The sequence below is a fragment of the Chanos chanos genome, chromosome 4 (genome assembly GCF_902362185.1).
Source record: "Chanos chanos chromosome 4, fChaCha1.1, whole genome shotgun sequence".
NCBI classification, from domain to species: Eukaryota; Metazoa; Chordata; class Actinopteri; order Gonorynchiformes; family Chanidae; genus Chanos; species Chanos chanos.
This window is the reverse complement of record NC_044498.1, coordinates 19,724,753-19,740,631: the sequence shown is the minus strand read 5'-3', so window position 1 is coordinate 19,740,631 and position 15,879 is coordinate 19,724,753. Positions and strand designations below refer to the sequence as shown.

The following is a 15,879-nucleotide window of genomic DNA, read 5'->3' as shown; positions in this document are numbered from 1 at the left end:
GTAAAGGTCTTTTTCATCCTGATTTTTTGTTGGTTTCATTCTTTAAGTGGAGAGACTGTAATGACTGGCATTTATCAGTATTAGTCAGCTCCGCTTGATTGACAGATTCACAGACAAATGAAAGTGGTTGATGGTCTCAAGGCGAAATCCAGCAAACTGATTCTGTGCATTACTGTTCAGTGAATGGCAAGACTTGGCCCGAAGCACCAGCCATAGAGAACACTTCTGTCTGGTAGCAGATTACATTCCAAGCACCAAGGGCTGGTTTCCAAGACAGGGATTAAAACTAGCGCTAGAGTAAATTGCATTTTGAATGTAAAATCTAGAATGCAATTTACTCCATGAATGGTTGTAATCTGGACCAAAATGTTTTGTGTATTGTTGTGCAGTGTCAAGTTGAAAAAGAGCATTGTGTTTCATGTTAGAAAAAGGTAGTCACAGAAGAATGATCAGTGTTTCTATTTTCTGTTGGGACATTTCAGACAAAACACACCACAGCACTGGAGCTATCAATGACTTGTGCTGTTTGCCAAGTTTTTAGCTTGTGCTGATATAATTTCTCAGTAGCAAATGATTGAACAAATGACCGTTTTAATAAATGGAGTAGTTTCAGCTTAAGGAGCACATTTTTGACATTAAACTCTGATTAAGAAATCAAGGGGATAGAAACACATTCAAGGATTAGGAATTTACTTTGGTAAAGCTAGATACTGCTTAGTCTGTTTCTGCAAATTTGGCCTCAGCTGTGATGCCTTTGGTGTTTCTACCTAATGATTCCACTCAGTCACTCCACTACATAATAAAAGAACCAACCCATCTGTGTGAAATAATGGAATGATAATGAAATACACATTCTGAATGAAGAGACGTCAAGTGAATGAAAGGAGAGAATAGTTAACGTGACTGGACAGGCTAAATGTACGATGCAAATTCTGCTCATATTTTAGGAGAAAAGAAACATCCAGCAGAGAGACATTTTGTAACGTTTAGTAAGTAATATTTCTCAGCCATATTAGTTTCAACCACACATGAGTGATTAGTGTACCCAGTCTTATACACTTTTTGGGTTAACGTTAATTTGACTTAATGAAAAATAAACATAGATTTGTTGCTTTGGAATTGGTTATTTTGTTCTTCCTCTTAACCCACTTACTGGTAGACTTCATGATATACTTAGGATCATTGTCTTGCTGCAGTAGACAATTTTAGTGCAAATCCAACTCAAGAATCAGGGGCCTGATGTTCTCCTCCAGGATATTTTGATATGATTCTGAATTTATGTTGAGTCATATTGAGGCCCATAAGGAGAACAGCAACCCAAAACCATGACACTCCTGTCATGCTTGATAGTGGGGCTGAAGTCACTGTGATGGTTGGCAATACATTTTAGACTCATCAATTCAGACCTTTTTATAAGATTAAAGATAAGATTAAGATTAAAAGACAGCATTATCCCAGACTACAGGATCATCCAGGTGGTCTTTTGCAAAACTTAAGAGGACCGTCCATGTCCTTTTCGAGCAAATGTTTCCTCCTTGTTAACCGCCCATTAATGATCTCGCGGATCAGCCCGTGTTGTATTATTGGTTTGAATCCAGCGGGCAGCTGGTGCATGTAGGTCCTTGCATGTAGTTCTGCAGTTCTTGTGGAAGTCTTGGTTTTAAAGGACATTCATATGTCGTCAGTGATATGAAACTTTCCTCTTACACGACACTGATGAATCACAAAACACTTAATAACAGCATGATGGCCTTCTCTAAACCGATTGGAAGTTCCAGTATTTCCTCTGATTTCTGCTGGGTTAGCCGTAGATCAACACTGTGTAGGTCAGACCAAACTGATATATAGGAGAGGGCTACCCAAACATTCTACTCATGTCGGCTCACTGATTGTCAGCTTAGTAACTTAGTTTACAATTATGCACATAGCTTATTATACATACCTAGCTGACTAAAACGAATGAGTTTTGTGGTTCACATGTTTTTGATCTTTCAGATCATGAACATTTACCAAATACACTAATTCTTGAATCAGTACACAGAGTTTGTGTAAAGCAAAGAGCGTTGAATGCTGGCTCTCGGATTCAAATTCGGTCCTTTTTTCCCTGATCGCTAGTAGCCAGTTGCACAATTAGCATTGCTTGGCCACAGCATCATCACACATGACTGTTAGAGGTAAAAGGAGGGTGGAAGATCTGTGGTATCGGGTGCTCACGGACTATGCATTGAACAGCCCTGACGTAAACCCCCCTTTTTTTTTTTTTTTAGAAAAGTAAGGACTGGTTTTGATTTGAGCAAAAATGTGACATTTCCAGAGCTACATCACAAAACTTTTGAAGCAACACTGTAAAGCAGCATGTTTGGTTTCCTTCCTGCTTTACCCCCTGAAGTAACAGCCTCTACAAATAAAACAGCCTCGCCTTTGTCTAAGGAACCACCGAGGAAAAACAAAGTTGCTGAGTTGATGGAGAGTTCCTTTCGCTTGGCAGTTTTTACCGGCAACAACATTTGTTTCGCAATATGCGATAACAAATTCGGTGCCCCTCCCTCTCCAACCCCCCCCCCCCCCCCCCCCCCCCCCCCCTCCTCCTGAGGGAAGAATGCTTTTGAATTCTATCCCATTAGCATGCTGCATATTTGAACAATGCCCTCACTCTTGAAAAAAATGCCTGTAGAGGTAAGCATTGTTGTATTTACAAAGACATACTTCCTTTGTTTGATAAAGGCCATGCTGTTGCACAGGTGATAACCCAGGAGCTTCACAAAACACCGCAATCAGAAACCACCTCTGACATTACGCCTGTGTGCTTGTCTTAAACAGTTTGCAAGAAAGGCCTCTGCATTCGGAGAAGACATTTTGTGATTAGTTTCCTCGGTCCACTGGGTTGCATTGTTTTCACAGCGCAGAATGGGTAATGAATGTGGCCTCTGTGATTAAATCTGATGAAACATTCACACAAATATTTGCACAAATGCGCGTGCTAGCTCATGGAGGCACGCGCGCACACACACACACACACACACTCAGAGAACAGAGTATTTAGACTAAAAAATTTCAGAATTTCTTGAAGAAAGAAACCGTAACCCTAACTCAAAAATCTGAACTGAATAGTGTGTGGACAAGAAAGCGAAATGATCCTGAAAATACAGAGGACTTCAGTGTCGGAAATGGAAAGTAAATTATTGGATTTGAATGGAATGTAATAGATTTTTTTCTCAACTGCAAATAATAATAATAAAAAAAGATATTAGTTCAAACCCACCGCTATCATTTTGTTAAACTGCGATCTGTTTGTTTTTGATGTCAGTGAGATACAGACAGATTAGCATCAACCCTGGGTCTGAACATATGTTTTCCCACAGTGATAGAATGCCATTGCAGTTTGAGAGAAAGAGGAAGAGTGCAGTTTGTTGGACTGTAGGCTATGTTCTCCTGAAAAACTGTAAGTCTCAGCTGGAACTGGAGTGTATGAAGGGACAAAGACTCTGATCTGAACTCTCTCATCTGTCCTCAGGGTTTGACCTCTGTCACTGGAGACAAATATTTCCCATATATCTTCATTGTCATGTCCAGCTTAAAAATGAAAGATCTTTTTACAAAGGAAAAGTATTTTAGGCTTTGAGTCCATTTGGCAACTGTGTGCAGTGAGGATGTTACAGGGTATAGGCCGTGAGGTTTGTGAGAATGTTGCTGTGCATGGGCAGTGAGGTTTGTGAGGATGTTACTGGTTATGGGCAGTGAGGTTTGTGAGGAAGTTACTGAGTTTGAGCAGTGAGGTTTATGAGGAAGTTACTGAGTTTGGACAGTGAGGTTTGTGTGGATGTTACAGGGTTTGGACAGTGAAGATAGTGAAGGCGTTACTGGGTTTGTGCAGTGATGAGTCATAGTCAGAAATCTCTTTATGGGATATTAATGCGAGGATGAATGTATAAATTGTACTCAGTTTTCCTTGCTCTGTTGCTCTTTATCGTCTTGTAAACATGTCAATACAGGTGAACACTCCGTCATACCTAGACGTGTGTGTTTCAGGTTTTACAGAATATGTTTAAGACACTATAAGCCTGATTGGTAAAAACCTTAAGCATCTAAAAATGTTCTCACTTTCACAAAAAGCAGTGGCCAGTTATGTAATCCTTGTCATTGCTTTTGCTTGCGCAGGACGCTTCAACATGCATCAGTGCTGTGATAAATCTTCCTCTCTCTGGAGTATAGTGGTTGTCAGTCTGTTGTCTGCTTTCACTGTCCTCCCTGTTTCTCCATTGGTTTCAATGCCATTTTAAAGCCCAGGGTCACTTAAACATCTGCCCCTAGCCGTCCCATGACCCCGCTGCCTGCATCCTATATCCGCTCTAATCCAGACTGGCACACACAACCACACATATGTTCTTTCTTTCAGCAGAGAGGTGCAGAGGCCCGTGGCCTGCTGGCTGGTAGTGTGGTTTGAGTCTGGTGTTCTGTCCTCTCGGGTGCTGAGACTGCCCTGACCCTGTCAGACCAATTCCTTCCTAACCATGTTGTCTTTGTATCCTCTCAAACCGTCCCTCTTTAAATGAGCTGTACATTCTCTGGATGAGCAGATCAACTTCATGCAGATGTGCTGGAGGGTGGCGGAGTCACCCGTTGAGGCTGTATTCATTTCTTCGGTCCACTGTATGACCTAAGGCACTGCCTTGCTCTTTCTGTTTCTTTCTCTCTCTCTTTCTTCCGAGCAGCTCCCTCCCCTCCTCCTTCTCCTGCCCAGTGTGTGTTCCTGTGAGAGTAGACAGGGCGCTGTCCAAAAATAACTTAGAGTGACGGGATGGAACTGTTATGCTGTCATTTTCCTGATACTTTACCTGAGGCTTCCATTTTCAGAAAACAATTCACCAAGGGCGGAGTCTTGAGTAAACATTTTCCCAGAACATCAATGGGATGAATATGTTTTTTATTGGCTGGGGAGTTGAAGCAACAGTCCAATGTTTTTTTTTTTTTTACCATGGCAATAAGATGCTAGCATTTAGCATTCCTAGTTAAAAGCTGGGATCATATGAGGCTAAGATTTGAGGAAGACTCTTATGCCAAAATCAGTTGTGTCATCATGCAGTTGGTCGGCGTGATGGCCTCATTCTTAGAATTAAAATATATTGTCCAGTGATTCTCCATTACTCCACTGAAAAGCACAGTCGAGTGAAGGGTGTTCACTCTATTAACATGCTTCTATTGTCATTGTTCCTGAATAGTGTATGCCTCCCTTCACATCATGGAGAAACTCAAAATACAGAACCTATATCTGCCCCCCCCTGAAACTCCTCTAAAATAGCATACTATCGCTTTGGCTTCCTGCACTCCTCTTAACCTATGACCTGTCATGGATATCCTGGCACTGTTCCTTCCCGGCCCTCCATCCTCCCGTTCTTTCTCTGAGGTATTTGTTACTTGTGTCGCCCCATACACTTCACTTCTCTTCTCTTCTCTTCTCTTCTCTTCTCTTCTCTTCTCTTCTCTTCTCTTCTCTTCTCTTCTCGGTATTTTATGAACGACAGTGTCTCGGTAGCTCTTAACTGACACTGAACTGCTTAAACCTTATAGAGAATAGCATATGAGTTAACACTACTTAACATTGAGAACCCATAGGCTGTGAGTCTTCAGCCCTTAAAAGTCCCTCATTAACTGAAGCCCTGAATGCTGTTAATTCCCACTAAGTCCTTTAGACTGTAGTGGTGGAGCGATTAGCAGGAGTGCGTTGGCGTCCTGGCTAAATACTGACTCTTACCTAATGCCCTGTATGAGTGCCAATGGCTATGCCAACCCCTAAGCCAAGGCACCAGGCATACAGAGCTTCTGCTAATGTGTGTGCAAGATAGCTCTTTATGGAGATGTTTTGATTCCTTAGTGTCTGTGTTAGCTGGAGTATACAATACTGTCGTTCATATGTACAGGCCTCCATGGTATGTGTAAATGTACTGTGTGGGTGTGTAGGCATGTGGGTGTGTGCACTTATATAAATATCTATTTTTTGTTCCTTTTTTGTGTATGTGTAGGTTATATCTGAGTTATGCATGAAAGTCAAGTTCCATCAAATAATCTCTCTTGGGTCATACAGTGAGAGGGTCATACAGTGAGAGGGTCATATAGTGAGAGGGCCTCGTGTTTTCCTCTGTGTCTGTCACACTGAGCCAGTGAGCTGCTGTTAGCATCAGGTCACCTCCGTTATCTGAACCATGTGATGGATCTACCACACACAGCCCACACAGTGAAAGTGTATTTTCACTGTTCCCTACAAGAGATTATCATCTCCCTACACACTCATCAGACCATACTGAGTACTAATGTCACCTGCATTACTGCTGTACTCCTCAGCAGATCCCCAGAATCCCCAATACTGATACAACTTTAAATTGGACTTAGCAGTGCATCCTCATCTCTGGGATAATGATATTTTCCCTTGGATGGGCTTGGTTTTTTAACCCGCATGGACACTCATTTGGTTTTTCCAATGAAGACAGTCTTGATACAGACAAACTGGCTTTTTTTTTTTTTTTTTTTTTAGGCACAAATGGCCTAAAGCAAGTTTAGCACCTTGTGTTTTAATGTGAGTGCTATAACTGTAGCACATGAGGAACAGCCTGGGAGGCTGATGGAGTTCAAAAGATTATTACGATCAAAGACGTTTATTTTCTGTAATTTCAAAATGTGTGGTTCATTACAAGTGCTCCTTAATGGAGGCAGATATGTTTCAGAGTAGAGAGTCAAAGCTTTTTTTTTCTTTTTTCCCCAGTTGTGTTCAGAAATGATGGCCACTTGTTGCAAATACTATGTTATTGCCCACAGTCAAGAGACCTGGCCTTACATACACACAATAGATATTACTTATTGTTCTAATGTGTCTTTTCATGTACTGCAATTTCATTATATATGAGGGGAAAAAAATATAGTTATGGAATCTGCTGTGGAAATAATGACAAACATGAAGTTGGTAGATTGAGAGGGTTGTAGTGGTCAAACCAGTTGAGTCATTAATTTGGCCGGTAAGCACTGATCAATCATCCTCATAGAATACATATTACATATGTACGTATACATGTAGCTTAGAGAATGGTCATATACATTTAGTGAATGGCCTCTAATGTGAAATATGGCTCTGCTGACATGCCACGCCACTGACACCATGGAGGGCCCAATTTGTATGCCGGGTTTTTTCCAAAGATGTGACCTTCCGTTGTGATGTGAGCTGATTATATCTGTTTATAGTTTATACTCATATATTTTATTCCTATGAAGACTAAAACGAGTGGATACTGTTGTATTTCCAAATTTGACGTCAGCGTCTCTCTCCGACACTCAGGGGATGACTCATGTGGCCCTCGCTGTGGGTTGATGCTAAGGTTGGGATGTGGGCTTAAGAGTGTGGAATGACAAGAGAGAGATGAATCCACTCTACTGTCCTTGGAACTCATTTTTAAACACACACACACACACACACACACACACACTCTTCACCATAGCTTGTACATACAAGCAGTTTGACCTTTTTGATATGATGTGGAGTCTCTAGATGATGTGTGGACTCCCTTCAACCTTCATGAACTCTGTGGTGCATACATGCTTTGTGGTAAAATTAGCCTTGTATCTCATTCACTTTTTAAAGAAACTAGTTCATAGGAGACCACATAGTGCTTGTCATGCTTACAAATGGTTGGCCAGAAAAGGCCCCTAGTATTCAGACATAAAAAGAGACATGAAATTGGATGGCAAACTTTCGTGAATTTTGGTTCTGGCAAGCGCTCAAAGCTAAAAAACTGAATCATGCCTTCAGTGTACCTTCATTCAGAAATCCAGAGAAGAGCTGTACAATCAGATCCTCCCCACAAATCAGTCTAATGTAGTCTGCTCTCCAATTCAGTGTTCCCAAATGTTCAGTCCTGATTGCCTTGTGCATTTGATGTGTTTCTTTTGACACAGTGCTAACACGTCTGACTCATTTCACCAAAGGCCTGCCAGTTAGGTTAGTTAATGAATTGAATTAGGTGAATTTGGTGTTTCAATACCAAAAATAGCCCACATAACCCTGTGAGTCGTTAGGACTGGACTTGGGGAATTCTGATCTCGGATCTGGTGCCTGGGGCTTTTGTGATCATACTACCCACCGGTAGCCTCTGAGATTGGGAGATGGGGCGACCAAGACGCTGTACGATTATCGTCTTGGATTATCAAGGACTTCCTTTTCAAGTGACACTTTTTCTTCTACATCTTTCTCTCCCTCTCTCTCTCTCTCTCTCTCTCTCTCTCTCTCTCTTTCTCTCTCTCTCTTTCTCTGTCTCCATATGCTATTACACTGGATCCATCCACAGTTTCTGAGGCTTAAAAATAGAGTCCCAGAGGTCCCGGTTTACCCGGTCTATGTAGGACAGCAGAGAGACAGCAGTTCAGCCACGCATACAGAGAGTCAAAGAGGGTTAGTAAACTGATTCACAAAGATTGGCTTCTTACAGTGACACAACATTGCCATGGGAAGGAAGTGCTCAGGTTTTAAAGCATGTTAGCAGAGGCACATGGAGATGTTCCTCTGTGTTTCACTGTTCCTAGACGAACAAACGAGGGACAGTCCTTATTACAATTAGATTTTATAACAAAGGTGGGCTTTTTCTGTCCACTTAGAGTATATGCCCACACACACACACACACATGTGCACATACATACACATTCTCACTCTCCCACTCACCCTTCATCTGTCTCCTCACCTCTCTTTTTCTCCCCATCTGTTCATTTTTTCTTTCTGCTCACACGGTCCGGTTTATTCTTGGGGACAGTGTTGATAAGACACGTGCTGTCAATCATGTTGACATGTCAATAAAAAAATCACCTTGGTAACAGCTATTTATTCTTCCTCAATGTTAAAACCGCAAAAGTCGTTCATAAAATCTCTGACTCAGCAGTCCATTCTAAAGGGGTGCATTCATCTAGTGAGAAAATACATTGACAACAGGGGTCAAAGAGATTTTGTTAAAAGGAAAACTGATTACTGATAAGATGTTCTCGTGTATTCAAAAAAGGGATTGTTTTTGCTTAATCATGACAGCAGTAATCCATGTAACCGCTTTGCTTATTCGTGTGTTTGACAACAGAACATGACAGTGAGAAAACTGCTGATGTCTCAGTGTGTCACTCAGAACCACAGTGCAGAAATCACAGGGATAGAGATGTACTGCAGACAAGCGTCCTGAAGGGAAATGTGTGTCTGCCAAAAATAGCCACATTAAAAGAGAGAGAGAGAGTGATAGGGAGAGGGGGAGAGAGAGAGAGAGAGAGAGAGAGATAGGGAGAGAGGGAGAGATAGGGAGGGGGGAGCACGCAAGCTACCTTATAGCAGGACGACCGATGAGATGATGAGAGGAGGAGGAACAGAAAGAGAAAATGGAGAGAGGGAGAGAAGGATAGCACCGTCACACACTGCTGCTGAGAGCTGTCATTGCCACGCCCCAGGCAAACACGCTGGAGGACACTCCAAGAGAGCGGCCACCTGAAATACAGGGCTATTTAGGACACATGTGCGCGCGCGCACACATACACACTAACAGGTCAAACTCACAGCTGTCAGCTCAAGGGCACTTGAGAAGAAAGGCATTGTGGAGCCAATGGCTACCCTTTAGTTACTCATTCAGTCACATATGGAGGTCGAAGTGATGCTGACTAAACACAGGTTGCAAACATGACTGTATTCATACAGTAGCAAACACACCCATGTCAGCAAATAGAAATCAAGCCCTTTAGAAAGAGTTGATTGCAGCATGCTGCTGTAATGGATTAGTGGCTTTCTTGAGGTTACCTTTATGAAGGACAAATATGCAGTACTTTAAACAGGGATTTAAATGGCCGTTAATTGTTTTTAATAAGATTCAGCATGTAAACATGGGTTACATTTAAGAGAGCCAAACAGAGGAGCTACTCTGGCAACACACTGCATTCAATGATATGTTATTCATTTCTTCATCTTCTTCTTTTAGAAAAGAAACTTTTTCAGCCATTAGTAATTCTGATTAGTTTCAAAAACTCCTTAAAATCTTCTTCTCATGAATTATTACGTAAAATTATGTGAAATTTGGTTTATAATATTTATGAAGCAGCCAAAAAAATCCTGTGAAATGTCCTGCCTTTTGGACCCACGAGATTGGTGCACTGGATTTCTGCATTTTACAAATTTATACTGAAACATTTCAAGTTCTACCAGTGATGAGTGGCAGCTCCAAATGACATAACATGTGGTCTATATCATCTGTGAGGCACTTCGATTCAAATTTGCAAAATGAAAATGCTTTGTTAGTAGTCCAGTTATTGTATCAGAAATATTATTTTGAAGTATATTGAGCATAACTCCTCAGTGTTCACATGCTTTGGACTAACAGGCATTTCTTTAGGGGAACCCTGTGTGATTTCTGACTGTAGTGTGTGTGTGTGTGTGTGTGTGTGACTTGGCCACACAACAGCATTTTTCCACTCCACTTATCGATACAGACTGTTTTGTTTGGACCCCTCTGTTGCTGTTTTCAGTTATTTTTTAAAATTCTTCAGCAACAGTGTTATTTCTTTGGAATCTTGTCTCTAGTTCAGCTTTTCTACAGATTTCATCAAATATCAGACAAATACTGTTTCAGCAACATGTAGAAAACGAGCATCTTGTCAGTTTTTTTTTCTTCCCCCATTGAAGGCACTTAGTATGGAGATGTGTGGGATTCACGTTAGAATAATTTTAGTCTGTGTTGCCAAGGCCACACGCAGCCTCCGGTAAATCTGTTTAGATCAGTGTGTATGTGTTTATACCACCCCACCCCCAACCCCCACCCCACACACACACACATACAGACACACACAGAGGCAGTATGGCAGTATTGGCTATATTGTATGTGCAACACATGATTTGAAATTAGCGATTTGACAGTTGTTCACACAGTTCTGCTTGGACAGATATTGACACAGTCTGGTGAACAGAGATCAGCAGATTATACAGTGCTCTTTTTCTCTTTTTCCCTTTCTGTAGAAAAAGCTGATTCTAACCTGCTGAAAAAGTCCTCTGGCGACACAGATGACCTCTACACATCCCTCTTGTCCAATCAGAATTATTCTCTTCAGCAGGACACCTCCTACTTATCAGGTGACCTTGGCGGAACAGGGCAGAAGCACTCAGCAGGCAGCGATGACCTCATCTCCGGCCTGGAGTCACATGCCATGTTCAGCTCTGACTCGGGCATTGAGATGACCCCTGGTGAGGCCAGCGACGGAGCCCACAAGCTCCTGGACTCGGATAAAACCCCTGACTCTGCCTACAACTACATGGACATCAGCCGCAAGGAGGACCCCCATAGCCCCGTGGAAGATTGGGGAAAGACTCATACCTCAGAGGCAACCTCACTGCCCAGCCAAGGAGGAGACTACATGGAGAAGAGCCCATCAGATGGGGTGGAGGAGAACCTGGGCCCGGCACTGGACTCACACGCGTTCCCTTACGTAGAGGAACCCTCTGATGAAGAGTTGTCTGACTACCAGCCTTATCGCTCTCCAGAGACAGGCAGTAGCACCAGCCCTGTTAAAATCACCCTAACAGAGACACCACCCACCTCTGTGTCACCCTCAGCCACCCAGCAGAGGCTCCCAGTGACGGTGTCAGAGAAGGACAGCATCCTCAGCCTCGGCCTGGAGGGAGTGCCCATTGTCACTCTGTCTGAGCCTGAGGATGAGAGTCCTGGATCCTCCACCCCACCTCTCACAGGTAAATACTACAGCCTCTAAACAGCACATATTTAAATGCTACATTTTATGCTAGATTTTTAATGCTATATAGTAGTATTGTGTGGATTTAGCTGATGTTAATTGTATATTTTGAGATGTTAGTTATGCTATATAGCTGCATGCTGTCCACTGTCCTTCAAAGACCAACTCTAACCCCTTAGGATTGCAAGGGACTTTCTAAAGTTACTATGAAACTATGTCCACAGCAATATTATCTCATCTTCCTCACTCTCTCTCTCTCTCTCTCTCTCTCTCATGTCTTTATAGAGGAGTCTGACTCTCCCTCAGACCCTATGGGCCAGGCTGGGGAAGTCAAACCAATAAGCTCCACCCAGGACAAGGCTCCTGTCACCCCCTCACCTCCTCAGACCATTCCTAAGCAGGCCAGCTCTCCAGCAGAGAGTATTGACCCAAAACCTGCACGTCCTCTGTCCTCTCGTGACGCAGATGAGTCAGGTGACTCTGAAATCGAGTATGTATCAGAGGAGCCAAACCAGCAGTCACCAGGCTCTGGCTATATGAGTTTCAGCAACAGCTCTTGCCCTCCTCCAGCTTCCCCTGTCCCTGTCTCTGCCCCAGTCCCTGTTTCTTCCCCTGCTCCTGTTCCAAGCCACACCCCTGCTTCAATCTCCACCCCCGTCTCTGCCCATAGCCCTTCCATGCAGTATAGTATCCTCAGGGAAGAACGTGAAGCCGAGTTGGACAGCGAGCTGGTGCTGGAGTCCTGTGGAGAAGAGAGCCCAAAGAGAGGTCACCAAGACACCAGCGCCACTGCGGGCCGTAAGGCTGACTCAAAGCCTTTCGACTCTCCCTCACCCTTAGCCGCACCCGCCAAAGCTCCTCCTGCCGCTCCGACTGCTCCTGCTGCTCCTGCTGCTCCAGCTGCTCCAGCTCCCAGTGGTCCTCCTAAGGAGAAGACACCTAGTGTCATCAGTTCAGAAGACAAACCCAAACCCTCCACCACTACCACCACCCCCTCCACCACTCCTGCTGCTTCTCCAGCCCTACCAGAGCTGAGGGTGGAGGAGCCGGCCGCAGAGGAAAAGAGAAGGGAGAGGAGGAGCTCCACCCAGGGCCGGAGGGGCTCTGAAAGACAAGCCGCTCCTCCCGTCATCCTCCGGGGCCTGACCAGAGAGAAAGGTAAGTTCTCTGCATTCCTACTGACTATTCATTTTTAATGTATGTAACACTCTCACTTTCACTTTTAAAGTGAAAAATAAAAATGAGAGTGAGGGTGATAGCAAGAGAAACCCTGTTTTATTATTGCTATCTGATTATTTTTTACGTTAAGTAATATTATATATGTTGAGAACTGTGGCTAACAAAACAAATAGGTCTAACCTGATGAAGACAAACAAATAATATTCCATTTATGTTTGTATCAGTATATGAATCATCTCATAACTGAAATCTCTCTATGGACTCAGTGATCAGTTTACTGTGCACATCAGCCCGTTTTAAAAAACAGATAGCTCCCACAAACAGTGAGTCACAGTTTGCTACACCGAGCAAGCAGACAGATATTGAGGAACCCGGTTACTATTTAGCTGAACTTTAGAATGGGCAAAAAGAGTGACCTCTTTGACCTCTGAATGTTTTATGATTGCTCATACCAGACGCACTGGATCTAGTATTTCAGAAACAGCCGGTGTCCTAGGGTTATCATGCACAACAGGGTCTATGGTAGAGCGCGAACTGTTCAACTCGCAAAAATCATCCAGTCAGTCGTAGATCTCTTATTTATATCTTAATTCAGATTTAATTTGTTCAGATCCAAGGTGAATGGAAGCTAGCAGGTCAGCCACAAAGAGGCAAATAATGACATAGTACAACAGGGGTCGACAACCTAGCACCTCAGAAGCCTACAGCACCAAACAACCCCACTGGGTTCCATGTCTGGCCACCATGTGATGGTTGTATTGCAACTTGTCTCTTAAAATCCAAACTCTGTAAGTCAGTTTCAATGAAATGTGCAACAATTTCAAGCTTTATTCGTCTCCCAAATGTACTTTTGAAGAAAGGCACTGAGTATGCCTTGAGGACAACTTGAATCCATCAGAAAGATAAACTTTGTACGAGGACAAACTTTTTTATATGACAAATGGGCTCTGCCAGGAAAACACACACACACACACACTCACACACAGAGCTGCACCCAAATTTCTAGAAGGCATTTCCTGTTGAACCATTTCTAACGTGCATCAGTGCTGACCCTGGTGTAACAGCAGATCTGTAAATCAACAGCACGTCTCATAAAAATGACACTGCAACAGAGAGACCCACATAGAATAATGTGCTACATACCTGTTCTGTACTATTCCACAGATGTACTACATGTTATGTAGTTTCATATGTCATCATAGCTTTACATGGGGTTGTTTACATCATGAAAGATGACACAGCATTCTGGGGTAACCTCCAAACATTTCAAAACACATAAAACACATAAAACACATGCAGTACTCAACTCATACATACTACACATACTCAATGCCAACATGTTTTATTACCTTAAATTAACATGCAATTTCACGTTTCTCATTTTTGAATGTTTTCATTAAACTACATAACAAAAAACCTTCTAGACTTTCCAAGACATAACATGGCACAACTCTATATTGCAGTCTTTAGTTTTGTGCTAGTTGTGTGGATAAACATGGAACAAACTTCCCCAGGGGACTTTGGGTATGTGAAAGAGAAAAGGCGAACCAAACCCAGCCTCGGCTGCTAATTACCAGCACTGCACGGTCTGTATCTAAGTGATGGCAGACAGCAGTCGGAGTGAGTGTGTGCCTTAGAGGTTCCTCTGAGGGAGCTAGTTTGTGTGTTTTTCTAAAGCTCTGCCAGCATTAGTATAATGAGCAGACTTGCAGGCAGTCAGCAGTATAATGAACGGTAAATATGTAACATGCCTCTGTGTGTGTGTTTATGTTGACTTATAGACCCTTGAATAAAACGATACTTCCCTTTGTTAGATATAATCATCCCTTATCAAGCATCAGACACTGAAGTTCTTCATTAAATATGTAATCATGACTGGATGGCTGATTTGTTTTCTGATGTTTGGCTCATCAGGACATAATCAGTGAGTGTGTGTGTGTGGCGTCGTGTTCCATTTTATACGGTTTAAGAGACAGTTTGTTTCCAGACTCAGGTATAGACTGCTGTCTGATGAGCCAAAATGTTCCCTGTGATATTCAGGCTTGTCTGATTAAATCACCACCACTTTTTTACTGTTCAAGCATAGAGTGCTGCCCTCTGGTGCTCGGATAGTCACGGTGCAGCACCTCACAATGAGGAACGGCTGCTCTAGTCACAGTAGACAGGTGATGATGACAGCGTTTTCATTTGCTCAGATTTCATTTGATGATGCCATTTCTCTCTGGTACAGAGGCAGGGCTGTGCCAACTATCACGCCTCTGAGAGCCTAAAGCAGCCAGACATAAGAAAAGCTCTGTAAACACTGGTATTTAACACAATGTCTGAGGAGTTTAAATGGGGATTTTGTTGTGACTGGGAGAGAGAGAAGAACTCTCAGAACTCCTGTATGTCCTCGTTTTGGATGTTCTGACAATAATATATTAAAAATATTCATGTTTGTGAGGTAGCACTGAAATGAACAGAATTGAATAGAACTGGACTAACGAACTGTTCCACAGCACAGTAGATTACATTATGTACTCTATTAAAAAACACTGTAAACACACTAATCACTGCTAGGTATCAGATCTCACCAGTCATGCTTTTATTTCAGTCATTTCACTCAGTTGTCCTCAAAGAAATCACTATATCACTATATCAGCCTGTTTTGTTTGTCTGGTAAACACTGTAGATATTCTTTAATGTATGCATTTTGTCCTTTTTTATGATGTAAGCCTGCAATACTCTGTCGTACCTTTAAAAGTGATTTTCGGTCAGAGAAAAGCTGTGTTACCCTTGTATTTGTCATCTGTGTGTGTGTGGTCATTTCCCTCTGGATCACTGTTAGAGGAAACAATGTGTCAGGGCGTGGTGCAACAGTCTGGAGTCGCAGTGAAATCCTTCACCCAGAGCCCACCCCTCCCATCCGCTCTCCTGAGCTCTGTGTGTGTTAGGGAGGCTTCTAGAAGGCAGAG

The 15,879-nt window shown here is 42.7% G+C and overlaps 1 protein-coding gene across 2 annotated transcripts in view; it reads left to right on the top strand.

Annotated features, from left to right (window-relative positions):
- Positions 1-15,879, top strand: part of rtn1b (reticulon 1b) — a 39,381-nt gene that overhangs the window by 3,829 nt on the left and 19,673 nt on the right. The window contains exons 2-3 of one of the 2 annotated variants that reach the window (XM_030771381.1): positions 11,016-11,744; positions 12,032-12,904. The exons of the other annotated variant lie outside the window; for it this stretch is intronic. Coding sequence (XP_030627241.1) covers positions 11,016-11,744; positions 12,032-12,904 — 1,602 coding nt within the window. The remainder of the gene's footprint in view (positions 1-11,015; positions 11,745-12,031; positions 12,905-15,879) is intronic. 2 annotated transcript variants of the gene reach the window in all.